Source organism: Ascidiella aspersa, chromosome 2 (genome assembly GCF_963924565.1).
Source record: "Ascidiella aspersa chromosome 2, kaAscAspe10.2, whole genome shotgun sequence".
Classification (NCBI taxonomy): domain Eukaryota; kingdom Metazoa; phylum Chordata; class Ascidiacea; order Phlebobranchia; family Ascidiidae; genus Ascidiella; species Ascidiella aspersa.
Genome location: NC_139448.1, coordinates 30775795 through 30793761, shown reverse-complemented (window position 1 = coordinate 30793761; position 17967 = coordinate 30775795). Strand labels below are relative to the sequence as shown.

The window sequence follows — 17967 nt, the reverse complement described above, 5'->3', positions numbered from 1 at the left end:
CATTTGAAATGTACAATAAATATCAATCTATTATAGGATTCTTGTGGTTTAAGTTTTTGTTCACAATTGATGTAGCATTTGTCTCTTAAATATGTTTAAATTTAAATGATTTATTTGCTTGTTTAGGTTTCAAGGTTTTAAGAATCACTTATTAACAACTAGGCTTAGAAAAGAAATGTAAAGAAGAGATGGCTAGTCTACTGCCCAAATCACCAGCATTCGTCCAATGTGGTGTTAAGTTGAACAAGCAATGTCTAACAAAACCCAATCCAGTTTTGGCTGTGCCTTGTCGACAGAAAATGTATTATGATAAGGGAAAAAACAAAGGTGGCAGAATGCCTTTGAGGAACAAGATCCCACCACATTGGAGAGTGGTAAGTTATGCCCAAAATATGTTTTTCTTTCTTGCTATATGTTTATATCACATCATATATGCAGGGTGGGCCAAAAGTACGCTTTCAGTTATTAAACCTTTTTTAGGTAGCATTGAATGGCCACCACGCTCACCTGATCTGACACCAATGGTTGTAAAGAACAAGGTGTATAAGAAGAACCCCAAAACAATAAATTTCTTTTTAGACCCAAACCCTTCTTTTAATAACTGTAAGCCTACTTTTGGCCCACTCTGTATTTTGGCCCAAAAAAAAATTTGTCTTGTGAACGAGTTTTTTTTAACACACTTTGATGCAGCCTGAAAAGTTGTTAACTATTAGTTTTTGTTTTGTAAAGGCATTCGAATGCTTTGAAATGTTACATACCTATGTATATAGTGAAATTGTCTGTCAAATTTAACCTTATCATAAAAGGTTAATTTCAACCCTGCTCAAATTCCAAGCAAGTGGAAGCCCCCGGATTACGATGAAAAACATGGAGACCATTTCAATCATGAAAAACAAATGGCAAAACATATACCTGGGTATGTTAACATAAGTTAGGCAAAAAATTAAGTTATGCCAATATGCTGTGAATTTCCATACAACTTATTAGAGAAGTTAAGCAATTTATGAACATTCGTTTTAAACTTAACTTCGAAAACTAATTTAAAATGGTTCCTGGTAAATAGCGACTTTCATCAATTTTTTGCTTTCATTTTGTAAAAAAAAAATCGTAAATTTTAAGTTTAAAATGTTATGTGAATATTCTGGTTTGAGCACATACATTTTTGACACTAAAGTTAGATAAAAATTGAATTGTTTTTGTTTTTTTTACCTTTTACTAAAGTTGTTTTACCTTTTGCGGTTGTTGAGGGATTTTGATAAAACTAACCTGTTACTTCTGTAAGCACAAATCTTAATTTAGATATAAGCTGAAGCTTCAGCCTTGGGACTAAGAAAATTACCGTCCAGATGATTTGTATTCGAGATCCCCTTTATTGGCACTGCCCGCCTAAACATTTTCTGTTTTTATGCAGCCTGCTGTCAATAATAATTGCCCACCCTTATTACTTAGATAAAAAGCTATATTACTTAGATACAAGCCTAAGCTTCAGCCTTGGGACCAAGAAAACTACCACCCAGATGATCCCCTCTACTCCTTGAATATTGGAGAGCGATTAGTTGGTAATGTGAAGCAGGCTTTGACCCTCACCAAATCCATTATGGTCAGTGAAGAAACCCTTCCTGCAAAATTGATGGAACTGAAAGACACTCTACCGACCGACGATGGAAAAGTGAAGCAGGTGAATGTGGATGTTATTTTTCAAACAGGTTTAGTTTTGTGTTTGTTTTTGTTTCAATTTCAAAAATTACCACCTGCTTTTAGGTCCTGAGACACGCCAAGCTTTTCGATGTTGATCCAAATGCATTCGACAAAAATAATGAGAAAAGGAAACATTGGTTTGACACCCAAGGTTACCTGCCAAAACAACACAGGTGTCTTTCATATTTTACATATTTTAACAAAATTCATATTTAAAACCTAATTCCCATAATTTGCTGTTAAAACTAGCATGTAGAGCATATTATTAACTTACAGCTCATAAATAACACAATTTTTATTGTAATGCTTTTTTATTTTCAGGTGTAGCCCTATAATTTTGAAAGAGCTTGTTCGCTTGTCAGACCAGCATGCCATTAAACTTACAGACAAGTTTTTCGACAGATGTAATATGACCGATCATTTTTCCTGCACATCATTCAGAAGAGGTAATCAATTAAATTTTATAACTAAAATAAACGCCAGGACAATGCATAAACCGTTTGTTTTATATGCAATCTGTATTTTATAAGTAAAAACGTTTAAATTGTGTCTTCATTCATGTGCGAGGTCAAACAATTGTGTTTAACTTTGAATCTATTTTTAAACTTAACAAACTTTTGCTTTAAATCAGGCCAGATGTCGTTCCACCAGGTAGACCTTCCTAATGTCAACTATGAATGGAATATCTCTCTCCAGGCCAAACCTCTAATGCAAGTTATGTCCAAGGCAAGATCAAAATTAAAATTTTTAATAATGTTCTGTAAAGTTCTTCTTACACTTAGGTGTGTCCCATTAGTTTTTGTCGTGCTTAATTTCTGAAGTTCAATCAAACTTAACCGTGATGGTAAAATATTTAAAACGCTGCATGGCAACAAGTCTAACAGCTGTTGTAGTGTACAGTATACATTCCCAATGGAACTTATATTGGAAACCTGTTTTTTTACCAGGAACCGCTGTCCCCTTTTGCAGGGCAAGAGGAAATTAATGCAACTGCAACCACGCCGTTGATATCTACGTACCCTGTTCTTCCAACGATTCATTTAACCAAAACACATAACTACCAATTACAGACTTCTACAGGTGACTTATTTCTAGTTGTCTAATTTGACAAATAAAGGCGATATGCTGCTGATTCTTATTCTAAACTCAACTTTTAATTGCTTATATTCTGATTTTAGTTTTAATCTAATATTTGACTTTACCAAAAATGCTGCTTTGTCCAGCGGCGTTATCCGTTTTTAAAAAAAAGTTTCCATCCTGGTTGTATTATAACCTGTAAAGAGCCAAGCTTGGCGTAAGAATTTTGCCCATTGACATTCAAGAAAAATTGTCAGGTTGTAAATTGTGATGCAACGCCCTTATACGTCGTTTTTTAATCAGGTTTAAGAGAAAACTGCCCAAAAGGTTACTTGCACACCGCAGTGTTCGAAAAACCCACAATCAAAGAAAGCGTAAACGACTTTTTCACAAGGATGTTTATTCAAGTGTTCACTTTCCTACATGCTAAGTCTGTGGAGTTATACGGGGTAAGTAAACTTCGGCGTAAATTCGGTAGCGAATCCCTTTTGCGTCGCATAATTTCAACACCAGGGGCAGTTTCAGGGTGCTGGTAAGTTGCCATGTCCCCCTCAAACTGGATATTTTGTCTATTTTAACTATGTTCATGTATCTCCGCGCGAAACAAGTCATTTCGAAATGCTTAAGTCCCAGTCAAGTCATTCGCGAAATAACTCAAGTTCAAGTCACGTCTATTTGAATAAATAACAAGTTAAGTCCCAAATGAAGTTATAATTAGATCAAATTAATTTCAAGTCACGTCTTTGTCATAAAAATAAAATGTTAAACTTGTGAAATTAGGAAACTTGTCCGATTAGGGCAATAACTCCACCAACAAATAACAAAAACGCAACATATAGCAAGCAAATTGTTTAATGTATAAAAATAAAAATAAAAACCCAATTGTTTTAAAAAACGCCTAATGAAAACCTTTTATTCAACCAAAATTTTTGTCCAAAAGACGTAAGTAAATTCAAGTTCGGTCAAGTCGAGTAATTTTGCTCGAAAGACTGAAGTCAAGTCAAGTCATTTAAAAAACGGTGACTTAAGTGCAGTTAAGTCAAGCCATTGACTTATGTCTTAACAAGATTGCAGTGAGTTAACCCAGTATCTGATAAAGGTACCGTTATTATCAACAGACTCAAACTAGCGTGGTATATAATCCAGTGTTGTAAACAAGTCATTTTAAAATAACTTAATTCCAAGTCGAGTCCCCTTGAATAAATAACAAGTCAAGTCCGAGTCCAAGTCATCAGTTGCGCAAGTCAACTTCAAGTCACGTCCTTGTCATAAAAATAAGACGTTAAACGATTAGAAATTTCAAACTAGTACGATTATGAACAGTAACTGAACTAAAAAACTAAGATAAATTCAACATATAGCAAGCAAGTTGTTTTATGTGCAATCATTTTGGCAAATAGCTCAATTTTATTACAAAAACACTTAAAGAAAGCACTTCATTTCAACCCAAGTCAATTGGCCAAAATACTTGAGTCAAGTCAAGTTATTTATAAACAGTGACTGACTTAAGTCATTACAACACTGATATAATCACACGTAGCCGCGTTACGCCTTCACCTGTTGTTTCTCGTTAAGGACACTCCACAGGTTCTGCCGCAGCCGTTAGCGGCGCAAGCGATTGGCTCCGACGGCCACGGTTTTCTCTTCCTCGCGTTTCAACTCAACACGACTTCACTGGCCAACGACGACGGCGTAAAAAACATGGTAACGGACTTGTGTTTGTCATTTTCTGTTTTGTTTCGTTGTTGGGCGTGTACACGGAGTGCAGTAACGGTAAAATAGTTTTATTAATATTTGCTGTAGGATACTCTACAAGTCTACATACTTTAATTTACTTTTAAAATAAATATATATATATTTTGTGAAGTACACTTAAACTTAGACTGTACCCTACTGTTTCACACCTGCCATTTTTTTTGTCACGGATGTGACGAAATTGATGTCACCAGGCACTGTATAGATATTTTAAGCAATATATTGTACTTCATAAAATATTTTCAACATTTCGCCCATTGATTTTCTAGGGCGTTGCTACACGACTGAGGTTTTGCAATGCACGCTTGTATTTCTACTCCCTTGTTATGTTGATTAGGACGATCTTAGTAACACAAGTTGCACTTTCTGCCGAATGTTGTACAATTTTCCTGCATTTTAAGTTTTAAAAGAATCCATTCAACATGTTGCCATAGTTAATTTTACGTTGTTTAACTCAGTGCTTCTTAATCTTTATCGATTTGTTCACCCCTAGCATCTATATCCAGATTTCATTACCCTTGTCTCATGATATGATAAAACTATCTCGTCTATATATAACAGCACAAAATGACATAGGTTGTTTGGATTTTCATTAAGATCAACTAAAGGTAAGTTTTGCTATTGCAAATTTACAATGTCTCGAGTCCAGAAATATAAAGCTACAAAAGCACAAAACACAGTCACCGAAGCTTTGTACTTAGACACTCAGTGCAAACCAACTTCCAGTTCAATTAGATTTAATGCAGAGCTATCATCCATTTCTGACGGTTTACCCGTATTCACCCCTGCAAAAATTTCATCCACCCTGGGGTGAACCATTCACCTGTTTAAGAAACACTGGTTTAACTGATCAGTTGATTTCTCGCTTGCTGCCGAAATGACCGATATGAGTAAACGTCAAACTGTAAGTTAGTGTTTTTTTACTTAGGCTTGGACGCTGCGGAGGAATCACCCAGACAAACAAACTTTAAGGGTCATGTGCCCTATGTACACCTTGTGTTCACCGTTGGTCCGATATGAACCCGAGTATATGGTCGGCTATGACCCGGAGATTTTCAAACTTTTTCAAGCGATTTGGCTGAATGGCTTGGTATGATTCCCGTGATTCGACAGAAAATCTTTTGGTCAAAGTGAAACTGTTGTTTGGTCCAGGAATTCAGAACGTCGACGCCTTTCCTGTAAAGAATAACACCAGTCTTGTTGAGTTTATCGCCAATACATTCTAAAAAAACAATGCAGATTGTGTTGATACATTTTCATACGAAAACTTGGACGTACATAAGATTGTGTACGACCTACTATACTACTGTATGTGAGTTGCATAAGGCAGTTTCATTAGTATGTAGGACTAGGTTATACCAGATAGCCTATAGTATTTAGGCATCAAGTATTCTATCTCGGGTAAAATTGTATTAGTTTGTATAAAATTTAAGAAAATGCTCGATGTGAAATAGTACACAACATTTCTTTCGCTATAATAGACTTATTTTATTTCGCTTTCCACCTTGAAAAACAGCTATCAGGTGCAAAATCAAAATAGACAAACGAACTAAGCTAGATTTCTATGCGAACCTTCTAGAAAGAGAAGAGGGGCTGCGCCGAGTCTAAAAGCGTTATAACACACATGCTTCAAAAATCCGTTGCTAGCGGAATTATTCCAGAATAGTAATGCCTTCGTTGTTCCCTATTACTAAACATTAGAAACGTTTGCAGGTAGGGGTATAACGCTTTTACTGTGTGTCAGGGTTTTTGGTGAGTTTAAAACTCTTGATTTTTTAAACTTTGCTAACAATTTTATCATGTTGTTTAAGGAAGTTTGAGCAATTTTTATTTCATATGTAACGTATTGATTAATTCAAACTGAACAAGTTTTGTTCTTTACACGTTTGGTATATGTTTATTTAGCTTGTGTATCATATTAAATGGGCTGCTTTAAGTAGGAATCAATTTTTCTGTGCTGCAAACACATAAATGTATATTTGGGCAAGAACTTTTCGTTCTGCACGTATTAAATTTGGCGCTGTTCTACAATCCTACCACAATAAAACACCATTTGGGTTAGGGTGCGGTCTAGCGTTTGGGTTAAGGTGGGTCAAGTATTAATATTAAATATAGAATATAATAATACTTGACCCACCCACACCCAAACGTTAACCCGCAACCGAACTCGAATTCTGTGCGTTGATTTTAGAACTGTGGTAGGATTCTAGACCAGCGCCTTAAATTTAGTTGGTATTCGCTAAATTCATAAAACATTACGCTGTTTTTAGGTTAATTATGGTGTATGTTTGCGTTCGAGAAAACGTTTGGGATAAGCTGGTATAATGAAATTAATATTTGATTAGAAAGCTTGACGCTGGTCTAGAATCCTACCACAGTTTTTTTTCATATATGGAAGAATGAGCCGGTCCGGCTGTAGAATTAGTTTGTAATTAAGAAGTACCTTTGTACTACACTACACAGTATTAACACATTTAATTATTAAAGCAACGCACAACCTTTGGATTATTTTGGAGAAGAACTTTGACTGTAATATCCCAAATATATACATAACTGTGTTTTATGAATTTGCACTTTGTAGTTAGAAAAATGCTCTACCATATCTAACGTTAGGATTGTCCACATTAAAAATAATACAGCATTAATAGAAATTTTTGTCACTGTGTATTGACACCTTAATTTTGAGTCGTGTAAATTGTGGTAGGATCTTGAACCTCTTGAAACATAACTGCACAATTCAAACTTCGGTGCTGCATACTTGAGATCTCGGAGAAAAGTCACATGAAATGCAGACTGTAGTCATTTTAAATGTCATAGGTTTTTTTGGTAAACATTGTTGCACTGATAAAGCAATTTAAAAATTTTTTTAGTCAATATTGTTTAAAACTTAAATCTGAGACTGCTTTTAAGTCATCACTAAAGTTACATAATTAAGCCAAACTCACAACATAGATTTTCCATTTGTGGGCCTGGATACTCACTGTGGAAAGTATGACAAATCCAACCTGCACCCTACAAAATTGAATATACACACTGATTTGCTATATGGTTAATTAGCAGGGTGCACGTTTCACCTTGGGTGCACCCTATCACCCTAATTTTTTTGGCCTTTCATACACAAGATCTGCCTAACTTTTCTGATGATGGGCCTGTTACACTGATGTTTTAAGTCATGTACCTTTGAGTAGTTGTAAGATTTGCTTTATTTTCAAGACAGGCGAATAAGTAGACAAAATTGTTTTTAAATATTCAATCTTTTTCTTAAAATCACTTAAAATAGGAATTTTTTAATTGATGTGTTAAAAATAAATATTTAAATATATATATGTAGAAATAACCAAAGGCCAACAGTTATCAATATGATACACTTTATACTTATTTAATTCTTACAGGTTTTTTGGTTTTGAAATTTAGTTAACTGTGTCTATTAAAAATAATCAACTAAAGCATGGACACACAAACAGCCTTGATTGTTGGTGGCGAAAGGACAACTGGCAAGAATGTTCGCACACAAAACGTCCTTGCGGCTTCCTCCATCGCCAACATAGTCAAGAGCTCACTAGGACCAGCCGGACTCGACAAAATGTTGGTGGACGACGTTGGAGATGTAACGGTTACCAACGACGGAGCGACGATACTTAAGCTCCTTGATGTTGAGCACCCAGCTGCTAAAGTCCTTTGCGAGCTTGCCGATCTTCAAGATCAGGAAGTAGGAGATGGTACTACTTCTGTTGTTTTGATTGCCGCTGAACTCCTGAAGAATGCAGATCAACTGGCTCAAGCCAAGATCCACCCGACTTCCATCATCAGCGGATATCGTCTGGCCTGTAGGGAAGCAATCAAGTACATGAACGAGAATCTGACTATTCCTGCAAATGACCTGACTCGTGAAATTGTAATCAACTGTGCCAAGACATCCATGTCCTCCAAGATAATTGGCGTTGACTCAGATTACTTTGCAGGAATGGCTGTGGATGCAGCAAATGCCGTCAAGTTTGTTGACACCAAAGGCGTCGCCAAGTACCCGATTAAGTCTGTCAACATTCTCAAAGCCCATGGAAAGAGTGCCAAAGAAACTCGGCTTGTTAATGGCTATGCAATCAACTGCACCGTTGCATCGCAGGCTATGCCGAAGAAGGTCCTCAAAGCAAAGATTGCCTGCCTGGACTTTAATCTGCAGAAGACCAAAATGAAGATGGGGGTTCATATTGTTGTGGATAACCCAGAAAACCTGGAAGCCATGCGCAAGCGGGAAATCGACATCACCAAGGAAAGGATCGCCAAAATTATGGCGGCAGGTGCCAATGTAATTTTGACGACTGGTGGAATCGACGACCTTAACCTAAAGTATTTCATTGAGACTGGAACGATGGGAGTGCGGCGTGTGCTGAAGAGGGATCTCTTGAGGGTAGCTAAAGCAACAGGAGCGACTGTCTGCGCCACCCTTGCCAATTTGGAAGGTGAAGAAAGCTTTGATGCCAGTCTTCTCGGCCACGCCGAAGAAGTTGTGCAGGAGAGGATCTGCGATGACGAGCTGATATTCATTAAAGGTCCAAAGGTCCGATCCGCAGCCTCTATTATCCTGCGAGGTCCGACCGATGTGGCGTGCGACGAAATGGAGAGGTCGCTTCACGATTCGCTGTGCGTGGTTAAGCGTGTTCTCGAATCGAAAAGCGTCGTACCTGGCGGAGGCACAGTCGAGGCAGCTCTGTCGATTTTCCTCGAAAACTACGCGACTTCGGTGTCGTCGCGCGAACAGCTGGCAATAGCTGAGTTCGCCCATTCGCTCCTGGTTGTTCCTAAAACCCTGGCAATCAACGCGGCGCAGGACGCTTCCGATCTCGTCGCGAAGCTGCGAGCTTTCCACAACGAGGCACAAACCAACCCGAAGCGAAAGAATCTCAAGTGGACCGGCCTTGAGCTCACTACGGGAGTTGTGCGCGACAATAGAGCGGCCGGAGTGCTGGAGCCTAGTCTTATTAAGAGCAAGAGCATTAAGCTGGCCACTGAAGCCGCCATTACCATCTTGAGGATCGACGACCTGATCAAGCTCTTCCCTGAGGAGAAGGGAGGCGGCAAGTCTTACCAGGATGCCCTCATGGCCGGAGAGTTGGACGGCTGATCCTTGAGGCTCTTTTTACTCACTCGTGAAATGATCAATGTTGTTTTTTTCGGCCGCTCTCCCGTGTGCATGAACGCGTGAAGTTCCTGGTTTTGTTTTGTAATATTCGATGTCATAATAAAATTGAACGTATTCAAGTGATACTTTTTTATTCTGCACACTTGTAGAAAATATTTAGGCAGTGTGACAATCAACAGCACTGAGCGATAGAGACATTGTTTTGCTGTTAAATTACTCTATAGTGTTTAAACTATGTTTTAACTGGGCGATGGATATATTATATTAAGGTGCATAGAGCTTTCAAATTTATTGCCAAAAAATAGTAACCATGTAAGAAAATTCATTTTCGTTTGCGAGTTGGCACAGAAACACACAATGTTCTAAGAACCTGAGCAAATTTCAGTATCTGGGACTTTGCAATATTAGTTGTTTAGCCTAGGTATGGGCGAGTGTTTTCTTTAAATTGCACAACCTGCAGTTTTTTAAAACTTCTAATGCAGTAGGGAGTTCATGTGATTTGCTAACCCCTGTATACCATATACTATCACAGCAATAAGTTTACATTTGTAGTTTTGTAGTATGCGCCAGGGCATAACAAATGTTATACAAATTTTATGATTTAAAATGAAAATTTGAAATTTCACAATTCATTTTAACTCCGTGTTCAAGTCTTAAACTTTAAGACCAGTTGTATGTGAAAGCCAAGGCGAGTTTTAGTTGCTTTCTGTTGCGTAATTACATTTTAGGTTGATTTTTAATTTTTTGTTCACCGCACAATTTGTTTTACAATTTTACCGGTCCGTATGCTAAAGGTTTAATACTCATTCGTAACTCGTAAGTAAACTTGATGTCGGTGTCTCCAAGTACTTCTCTGACTTTTCGATCAATGGTTTTGCTTTGTTCTTCGTTTAAGTGGTTCCGCCAAACTCCTATTTCACCTGAAAGAAAATCGCACTACTTTAATTCTTCATGCACGCAAGATCAAAGGCATTAAATGAAAATAGACTAACCGAATAAGTAAATCAAAAATATTTAAACGAATCATTCGATGACGGTGTACAAACTATAAAATTGTTCTACCGGCAAATATTGTTTATTCAAAAAAAAAAAAAAATTTTTTTTCGTTTGGTTGCAAGTTGATAGCCCTGACATACATTTCCCACATAGGTTATTAATACGTCGGTACATTTATTAAAAAAAAGAAAAAAACATTTTATAATTGCTCTGCAGCAACACTATGTGTTTGTACCTCAGTTAATAAAGCGATAGTCCCGGTTAAGCCAAGTGGAAATCCCACCCAGGCTAGTTTTCTTATAGAATCGGTCAGCGAGTACTATACTTTTACTATTGTAAAAGCGCCCGGTGTACTTCTACATGTAAGACGTTTATCGCTTTTACTAGCCCTGTGTACTCATACGTAAATCGTTTGTCGTTCATCAAGGACGACTTAGTTACAACAATTTCAAGCGAGTACCTTTTCTGGCAATATGTTTAAAAAGCAAAACATAAATCAAATAATTTAACGTCTATGGTTTGCTATACTTTTGCCAATTATACTTGGTAAATTTTTACTAAGCCAATTAAATTTAAAGTTTTGTGAATTTAATCCAAATAAACGCAGTGTTCTTAAGGATTTAATTTTGTATGAAGCCATGTTATAATAATAACGTCGTCGCTAAATTATTTACATAAAGTCTATTTATCAAATATATTTTTCGAGCATTTCCAAAATACCTCGTCCAATTTGAATTTGTTGTCGCAGTAATATTTGTAGAAAGGGCGCAAAGGACATGTACTAAAGTTTTACCCATCGTAGAACGCAGGGAAGCATTGTGAGAAGCTTCATTTATATGGCGTTCGTAAGTAAAGTTTTTAGGCAGCAAGTGCTTATTTGTTACTGTCTATGGGAAAGGAATTTTTTTTGAGGCAGCAAAAATGAAAATAACTATAAAGAACAATTTTGATAAAGTGAATATTTTTTACGGAAATATTTCTAAAATTAATTTTGCATAAAGTCTTTGCCAACTTACGTAAATGAAAATGAATCTCTTGGCAAACTAACCCTTTCGCATCTAAGCCATAAGTTAAGGCGGGTAATTTTCGGTATCTTAATGTCACACTATGGAGTTAAGGACACACTATGGTGCATGCACCGTATATACTGGGCGTTAAAACAATTTAGAAGAACGATTATATTTGCTTTTTAAACATGATAGCTTGCCAAAATTAAAAAAACATGATCGTACGCATTGGTTATAGGTAGGCCTACATTCTATTTATCAAATATATGTTTCGATCATTCCACAAAAACCTCGCCGTATCTAAAACCCTTTTCGCATCTAAGTCATTAAGTGAGGAAATCTTCGGCCCATATCTGTTTTTGCTTGCAGAAACAAGTTAAGTAAACTATAGAACATGCAACGACGCAACGTATATAGGCTACAGTACCAAACCACAAACCAAAGTGAAATAAGTAACGCTATTTATAACCGCCTACTAGCACAAAATAAAATAAAAAAACAAGTGCTGAAAATGTTAAAGGTCACCAGTTACCACTGTAGTTGTAAAATATGCTGACTCATAATAAAGTTCGGCGGGCGGAAATGGAATTACCGAGTCATGTTTAGAGGAGTAAGTTTTCTAGTTAGGGGAAAATTTGTGAATTATTAGGCGTTTTTTCAGTTTTGCTGGCGAATTAACCAATCACGAGTGATTTAAACTGTTTCAAAATCATTCCCTAATATTTTTGCACCGAGCTACAATATTTCACACATTTAAATAATCGATTATTTATTTTCGCCTGACACATTTTCGTCCATTCTGTGAAAGTTTGGTCCGATATTTCTTCCTCTACAGCAGTGATTCCCAAACTTTTTTTCTCGCGTACCATTTTGAGCTTCTGTACAGTGATCATGTACCACCTAAGTTACATCCGACTAGAATATCTCAAAGTATAACTATTTTAGCATATAGATAAGAAAATTAGCATGTAGCTGTATTAAAGTTTAACAAATGTCATTCAAGGAAGACATAAAAGCCATAAATTAAACAAACAAAGCACAGCAGATAGTTCTAATGCGATAGATGTAGTTGTTTGTTCTCCACAATCTGCTAACAATTGACGTTTTATTATCTTGAACAAGATAAGTGTTACGTCATAAACGTGCGAAATCTCAAATTAAAGGTAACTAAAACGCAACATTGCAAATTTCCCAATCTGAAAGTTTCCGGAAATTTATTCAGATGCTTTAGTCGCGTACCACCTGAAAGACTCTCGCGTACCACCGGCGGTACGCGTACCACAGTTTGGGAACCACTGCTCTACAGACTCGATCGAGACTTAAATAAAAGGAAGGTGCTTCGTAACAATGTCGAGCGCTGCGCTGTATTTTGAAGCGTTTTGCCGAACAAATGTTTTTTAAATAACACGTCATCGATGTTGCGTAGAAATTATGGTTTGCTTGGAATAGATATATTTTTAACTTGTAGGCGGGTATAGGCTCCCACTGCTTTACCAACTGAACTTTTAACAAAGTGAACAAAGTAATGTTTACGAAGATTTTGAGTAAATTTTAACCTCGTAACAAAGTCGTCTCCTTTATCCTAAATACGTCTGCGACCATTATAAGATCTCAAAAGCTTTTAATACAAATCAATTTGTGTCAGTTTTAATTGAACAACAATTAGTGAACAGTTAAATATACAGTTTCTAAATTTTATATAAGGCTTCAGTTTTAATTGAACAACAATTAGTGAACAGTTAAATATATAGTTTTTAAATTTTATATAAGGCTTCAGTTTTAATTGAAGAACAATTAGTGAACAATTAAATATACAGTTTCTAAATTTTATATAAGGCTTTTTTAAACCCAGTATTTAGCAACTGAAAATGATTTACCAATAACAGAAATTGTAACATTTGACGCTTTGTCTTAAAAAAGAAAAAGTTTTACCAATCCGTAATTTTTATAAATTCCGCACTTTAAGTCAATTGTCGGACTTCTGTTAAAGGTTTAAAGTAGCGACAATATTTATAAACAAATTCATTTTTTCGATTTTAAACAACGTCTTGCGAGTTTTATTATTTTGTCGCATTCTTTAATTTTCTCACTCGCCAAAGGATGGTTAATTTTTCTGCACAACTTGATTGCTGTTTTCGAACTCTGCGTTGCTTTGTCATGCAGCTGCATCTGCAAATAGCATTCACCGATATACAAGTGACAATCTGCCATGCACATCGCTACTTTATCGGGATCCGACGTCGAATGAAGTTCGATTTCTTGCTCAAAGCATTTCGCCGCATTTTCAAACTGGTTAAGTTGTTGATACGAACAACCGACATGATAAAACAAAAATTTTTGTTGTTCTTGTGAAAGCTGTTTTATGTACTCTTGACCTTTTTCAAAATTAGCAACCACTTGCTCATGTTTGTTCAGTTTATGAATGCATTCAATGAGTACTGCGAAATGTATTCCAATATTAATATCTTTCACTACAGTTTTATGAAGTTCTAAAAATAAACCCAAAGAAGTTTTAAGAATGTTATAGGCTTCGTCGTATCGCTTAATTTTGTTTAAACATTTTCCGGCGTTTAACTGAGCCTGCAGTATTATTCCATGACGCTGATGTCCACCACATGCGGAGATTGCTTTTCTAGACTGATCTAAAGCTAATATATAGTTGTTGCTATCATAGTAGTTTGCTCCAATGGACAAATGCATCTTAGCTCTCACATAATCTCTGCGATGATTAAATCCTTTACGTGAGGGGAATAACTCATGAGCTTGGTTATGCAAATCACTCGCTCGTAGAAAGTTCCCTTTCATGAAGTGAATATCACCCCAGAGCATTTTACATTCAGCAGGGAGGTAGTTAGAGTCATTAGAAACACAATGATTACTCTTCAAAATATTTTCCGCCATTTCAATTTTCCTTTCCGCTTCTGTGTAGTTTTTCATTGTGATGTAAGTTTCACCAAGACTCAGCAACGCAACTGCTGTGGCGTAATCTTTCGTTTCATCAAAGGCCCTTAAACGGAATTGAAGTAGATGTTTCTCGCCGTATTCAATGCTTGCTTTGTATTCACCGATACCAAAGTAATATTGAGCAATATGTAGTTGTGAACCTTCCGAAACCTTGCCGTTTAGAACAAGGCTAAGCATGTCACCGGCCTCCTCAAACAAATGCTCCTCTACATATAACCTCAACAAATCACATTGGACGAATCGTGTATCCATATCTGTGCTGCTTGAACGCAAAGCTTTTTCGTAGCATTTAATCGCATCCAAGTTCATTCCAAGCTCATTGTAACAACAACCCATCTTGAACAACGTTTCATGTCTCAATTGTCGCATTGAATGGTGGTTGTTCATACAATTTAGTGAATGTTGAAAGCACTTTAAAGCAATTTCATGCCGATTAACTTTAAAGTGACACAAACCTTCGAGAAAGGATATGCTTGCTTTTACTTCTTGGAATATAAATATAAGTTTGCTTTTGCATTTTTTCATGACCTCAATTGCTTCGTTATACAAACGTAAGGACAAAAGCGAATGTATAACACGGAACCAAGTCAATTGTTTAAATTCCCATTTGTTGATAGTGAACATTTGCAAAGTGGAAGCAAGTAAGAAAAATTGAACAATTCTAGATTTTCCAAATATTTTAAGCAACAAATCATGAAAAGGTTCATATCTTGTGTCAAGATAATCGTACTGGCCGGAGTATTTCAGGTAAACCCGCAACCTAACTTCACAGGCAAAAGAAAGTGCGAACATAAAATCATCCGATTGTTGCTGTGATATTTGGCTGGGAGTCAATTCCCACAGAATATCGAACGAAGACGACGATTTACAATTATAGCGTCTACCAAGTGCTGCTATAAACAACGTGACACTTCGAAATACGACGCTTTTGATGTTTACTGAGTTTTCATTATGCATCAAAGCCAAGCATTCATCGATGTTAAATTTAGCAGTATCCTCTTTAAGCTGTTTTTTTAGATTCTCATTGAAACGACTTTGTTGTAAGATGATATTTGTTTTCATCTTCATTTGATTGTAGATTGCATCATCGCCACAAACAAAGCATATTTTAGTTAAAATATCTCCCAAGTGGTAACCGTTTTTAAGGTCAATATCCCATCCAAGATATTCAAGCATTTCAGAAACAGGTTTGATCAGCTCAGTATCCCAGGGTTTGTTTGCTGTACCTGACCTACCTAGTGGGAACTTGCAAGCATGTGGCATCATTCCATCAAACGAAATACCACGAGGTGTGTGAGCATCAAAGAACCAATCTTGGTCGTTTTCCTGATCATTAATGAAAGGCAAGGCTACGCTTGGTATTATGGTTTCACCAAAGTTTGCAACCACAACTTGAAACACCACAGACACCCAACGGAAATATTCAAGTATACCTTCATAATCTAAACGATTTTGGACACCTTCTTCCAACAAATAAATGTGCTCGAAATCTGAATAAGGAGTGACTTCTTTTCTAGCAAGTGATCCCATTCCAATCAAAGCATATTTACAAGGAGCTGGACCTGTAGCTTCCACACAAAACTCCATTATATCTGCCATGAGTAACTGGTATTTTTCTGTGATGATTTTTTGCACATTTTCAATCAGACTAGCTCTACGTCGATCAGTTTCTGCAACCGAAATTGCTTTTAACGCAATATCCTTTATCCAACACCGAAAGTCTTTCAGTTTAGTGACAGATGCGTCAACCAGTTGCTTCAAACTGTCTACACTGGTGTCATGGCTGCCAGAAAGTTGAAGAACACGCGAACAAAGCTCATCGAGATCTTTCTCAGCTTGAGCAACGTTGTCAGGTTTTCTAATACAAGCTGCATTTAACAACACGGCGCTGCGAATGAGAGATATTTTTTTGTCTCTACCCTCGGGTAATTCATCAGCTATTTCGTGATATGCCCGGCCGAGTTGATGAATAATTTTGGCGGATTGTTTTACATCAGTTTCCTTTCCGTTTGCGTAACATAATAACTTTAATTCCTTCGCAAGTTCAAAAGTTTTGACTTTGTAAATACAAGCTTTGTTATCTAAGCACTTTTGCATATTACAGCCTAATAGAAAAAATAATTTAAAGGACAATCGCTGTAAAGTTATAAAAATTAAAATCTTGTTATCTGTAGGCCTACATACGTTTGATAAACAACCTTTAACACGACTTCTGAATTACAAGCTAACAAGTTCCATCGACTGTATTTCAGCCTACATTGTAACTATAGCTCAACATTCAGCTTAGATCAATACAAGTAGGCTGGTTGTGACGCGACAATAACCGATTGTGACGCCAGATTAAATAAGGACTTTAGACCAATGTTTGTCGAAGCAACGACCTATAAGGAGATGAAAGGGAACTTCGCCATACGCTTCAGTGATTCCGTTTGTCTCCATTCAAACCTCAAAAATTCACCTTGTTTCCTGTCACGGTCTGATACACACACTTACCGCTTTACACAAATATGTTGTTGTTCTGTGCAGGAACAACACAGAAAGGCGTAGGCTGAAGAGAATACCGTAACATGGGCGGGGACTTTTTTTAACCCTTTAAACTAGGCAAATATTTTAAACAACACAACACTGTATGATATAAATTATAATTAACGGCTTGTTGTAGGTTTTTAGAAATGGTCAAGTTTATTGAAATGTTTTATGAAAGAGAATATTTGAAGGAATCCGCTACAAATCTAGAGCCTTAAAGTAAGTTGCAATGTGCTCAAGTTTCTTAGATGATCTCATCTTAAAAGTTGGCATACCGCTATCCTAAACATCTAAGAACATGATCACAAAATGATCGAGGGACCAACGGAACAGACTGTTTAGGTCTTCTATTCGCCATTAAAAAAATCACTCATGGCTAGCACGTGCGCTGAACCAAATTAATCAAACCAACTTTCGACATATACCTAGATATCCCGTCTCTCCACAAAAAAGATTCACAGCTTTAGAATTACCTAAAGGCTATCAAAACACCTTACGAATACCAAGCTACAAAATTAAGTATATTTTTCACCTCGAAAAGTAAAAAAATTGGAATAAATCAACCATTTTTAAAAGCACGCTGTAGAGCTTTTTGGACACAGTTCTTTACACCAAACCGCCTTTAGTATTAACATTATTTTAAAACAATTTTCGGGAATAAAAATAACGAAACAAGTTATGTATTTTATTTAGCGGCGTTGTGTTTGGTACGTTGGGTGATCACTGATCAGGAACAACATGGGAAGGCAATGTGCAGCCATAACCAGTACTGCAGGTAGCGTGACGTCTTTTATGAAAAAAAAT

General features: G+C 36.6%; 2 protein-coding genes across 2 annotated transcripts; both read left to right on the top strand.

Annotated features, from left to right (window-relative positions):
- The first annotated feature begins 130 nt into the window (after nt 1-130).
- On the top strand, nt 131-5755 carry LOC146164860 (large ribosomal subunit protein mL37-like). Its single transcript, XM_083381102.1, has 10 exons — nt 131-374; nt 807-916; nt 1471-1678; nt 1762-1871; nt 2020-2144; nt 2330-2424; nt 2646-2778; nt 3079-3224; nt 4351-4479; nt 5459-5755. The coding sequence occupies exons 1-10, from the start codon at nt 189-191 to the stop codon at nt 5624-5626; spliced, it is 1410 nt and encodes a 469-aa protein (XP_083237228.1). The 5' UTR covers nt 131-188; the 3' UTR covers nt 5627-5755.
- A 2171-nt stretch (nt 5756-7926) lies between these two features.
- LOC146164859 (T-complex protein 1 subunit alpha-like) lies at nt 7927-9787 on the top strand. The gene has a single exon (XM_083381101.1). The coding sequence runs from the start codon at nt 7979-7981 to the stop codon at nt 9650-9652; it is 1674 nt and encodes a 557-aa protein (XP_083237227.1). The 5' UTR covers nt 7927-7978; the 3' UTR covers nt 9653-9787.
- Nucleotides 9788-17967: the final 8180 nt, after the last annotated feature.

Excerpts from the sequence above, each read along its gene's own strand:
- LOC146164860 (XM_083381102.1), top strand. The coding sequence starts at position 189 with ATGGCTAGTCTACTGCCCAAATCACCAGCATTCGTCCAATGTGGTGTT. Across the intron at positions 1,679-1,761 it reads ACGATGGAAAAGTGAAGCAG|GTCCTGAGACACGCCAAGCT; the intron begins GTGAATGTGGAT and ends ACCTGCTTTTAG. Across the intron at positions 4,480-5,458 it reads ACGACGGCGTAAAAAACATG|GCTTGGACGCTGCGGAGGAA; the intron begins GTAACGGACTTG and ends TTTTTTACTTAG.
- LOC146164859 (XM_083381101.1), top strand. The coding sequence starts at position 7,979 with ATGGACACACAAACAGCCTTGATTGTTGGTGGCGAAAGGACAACTGGC.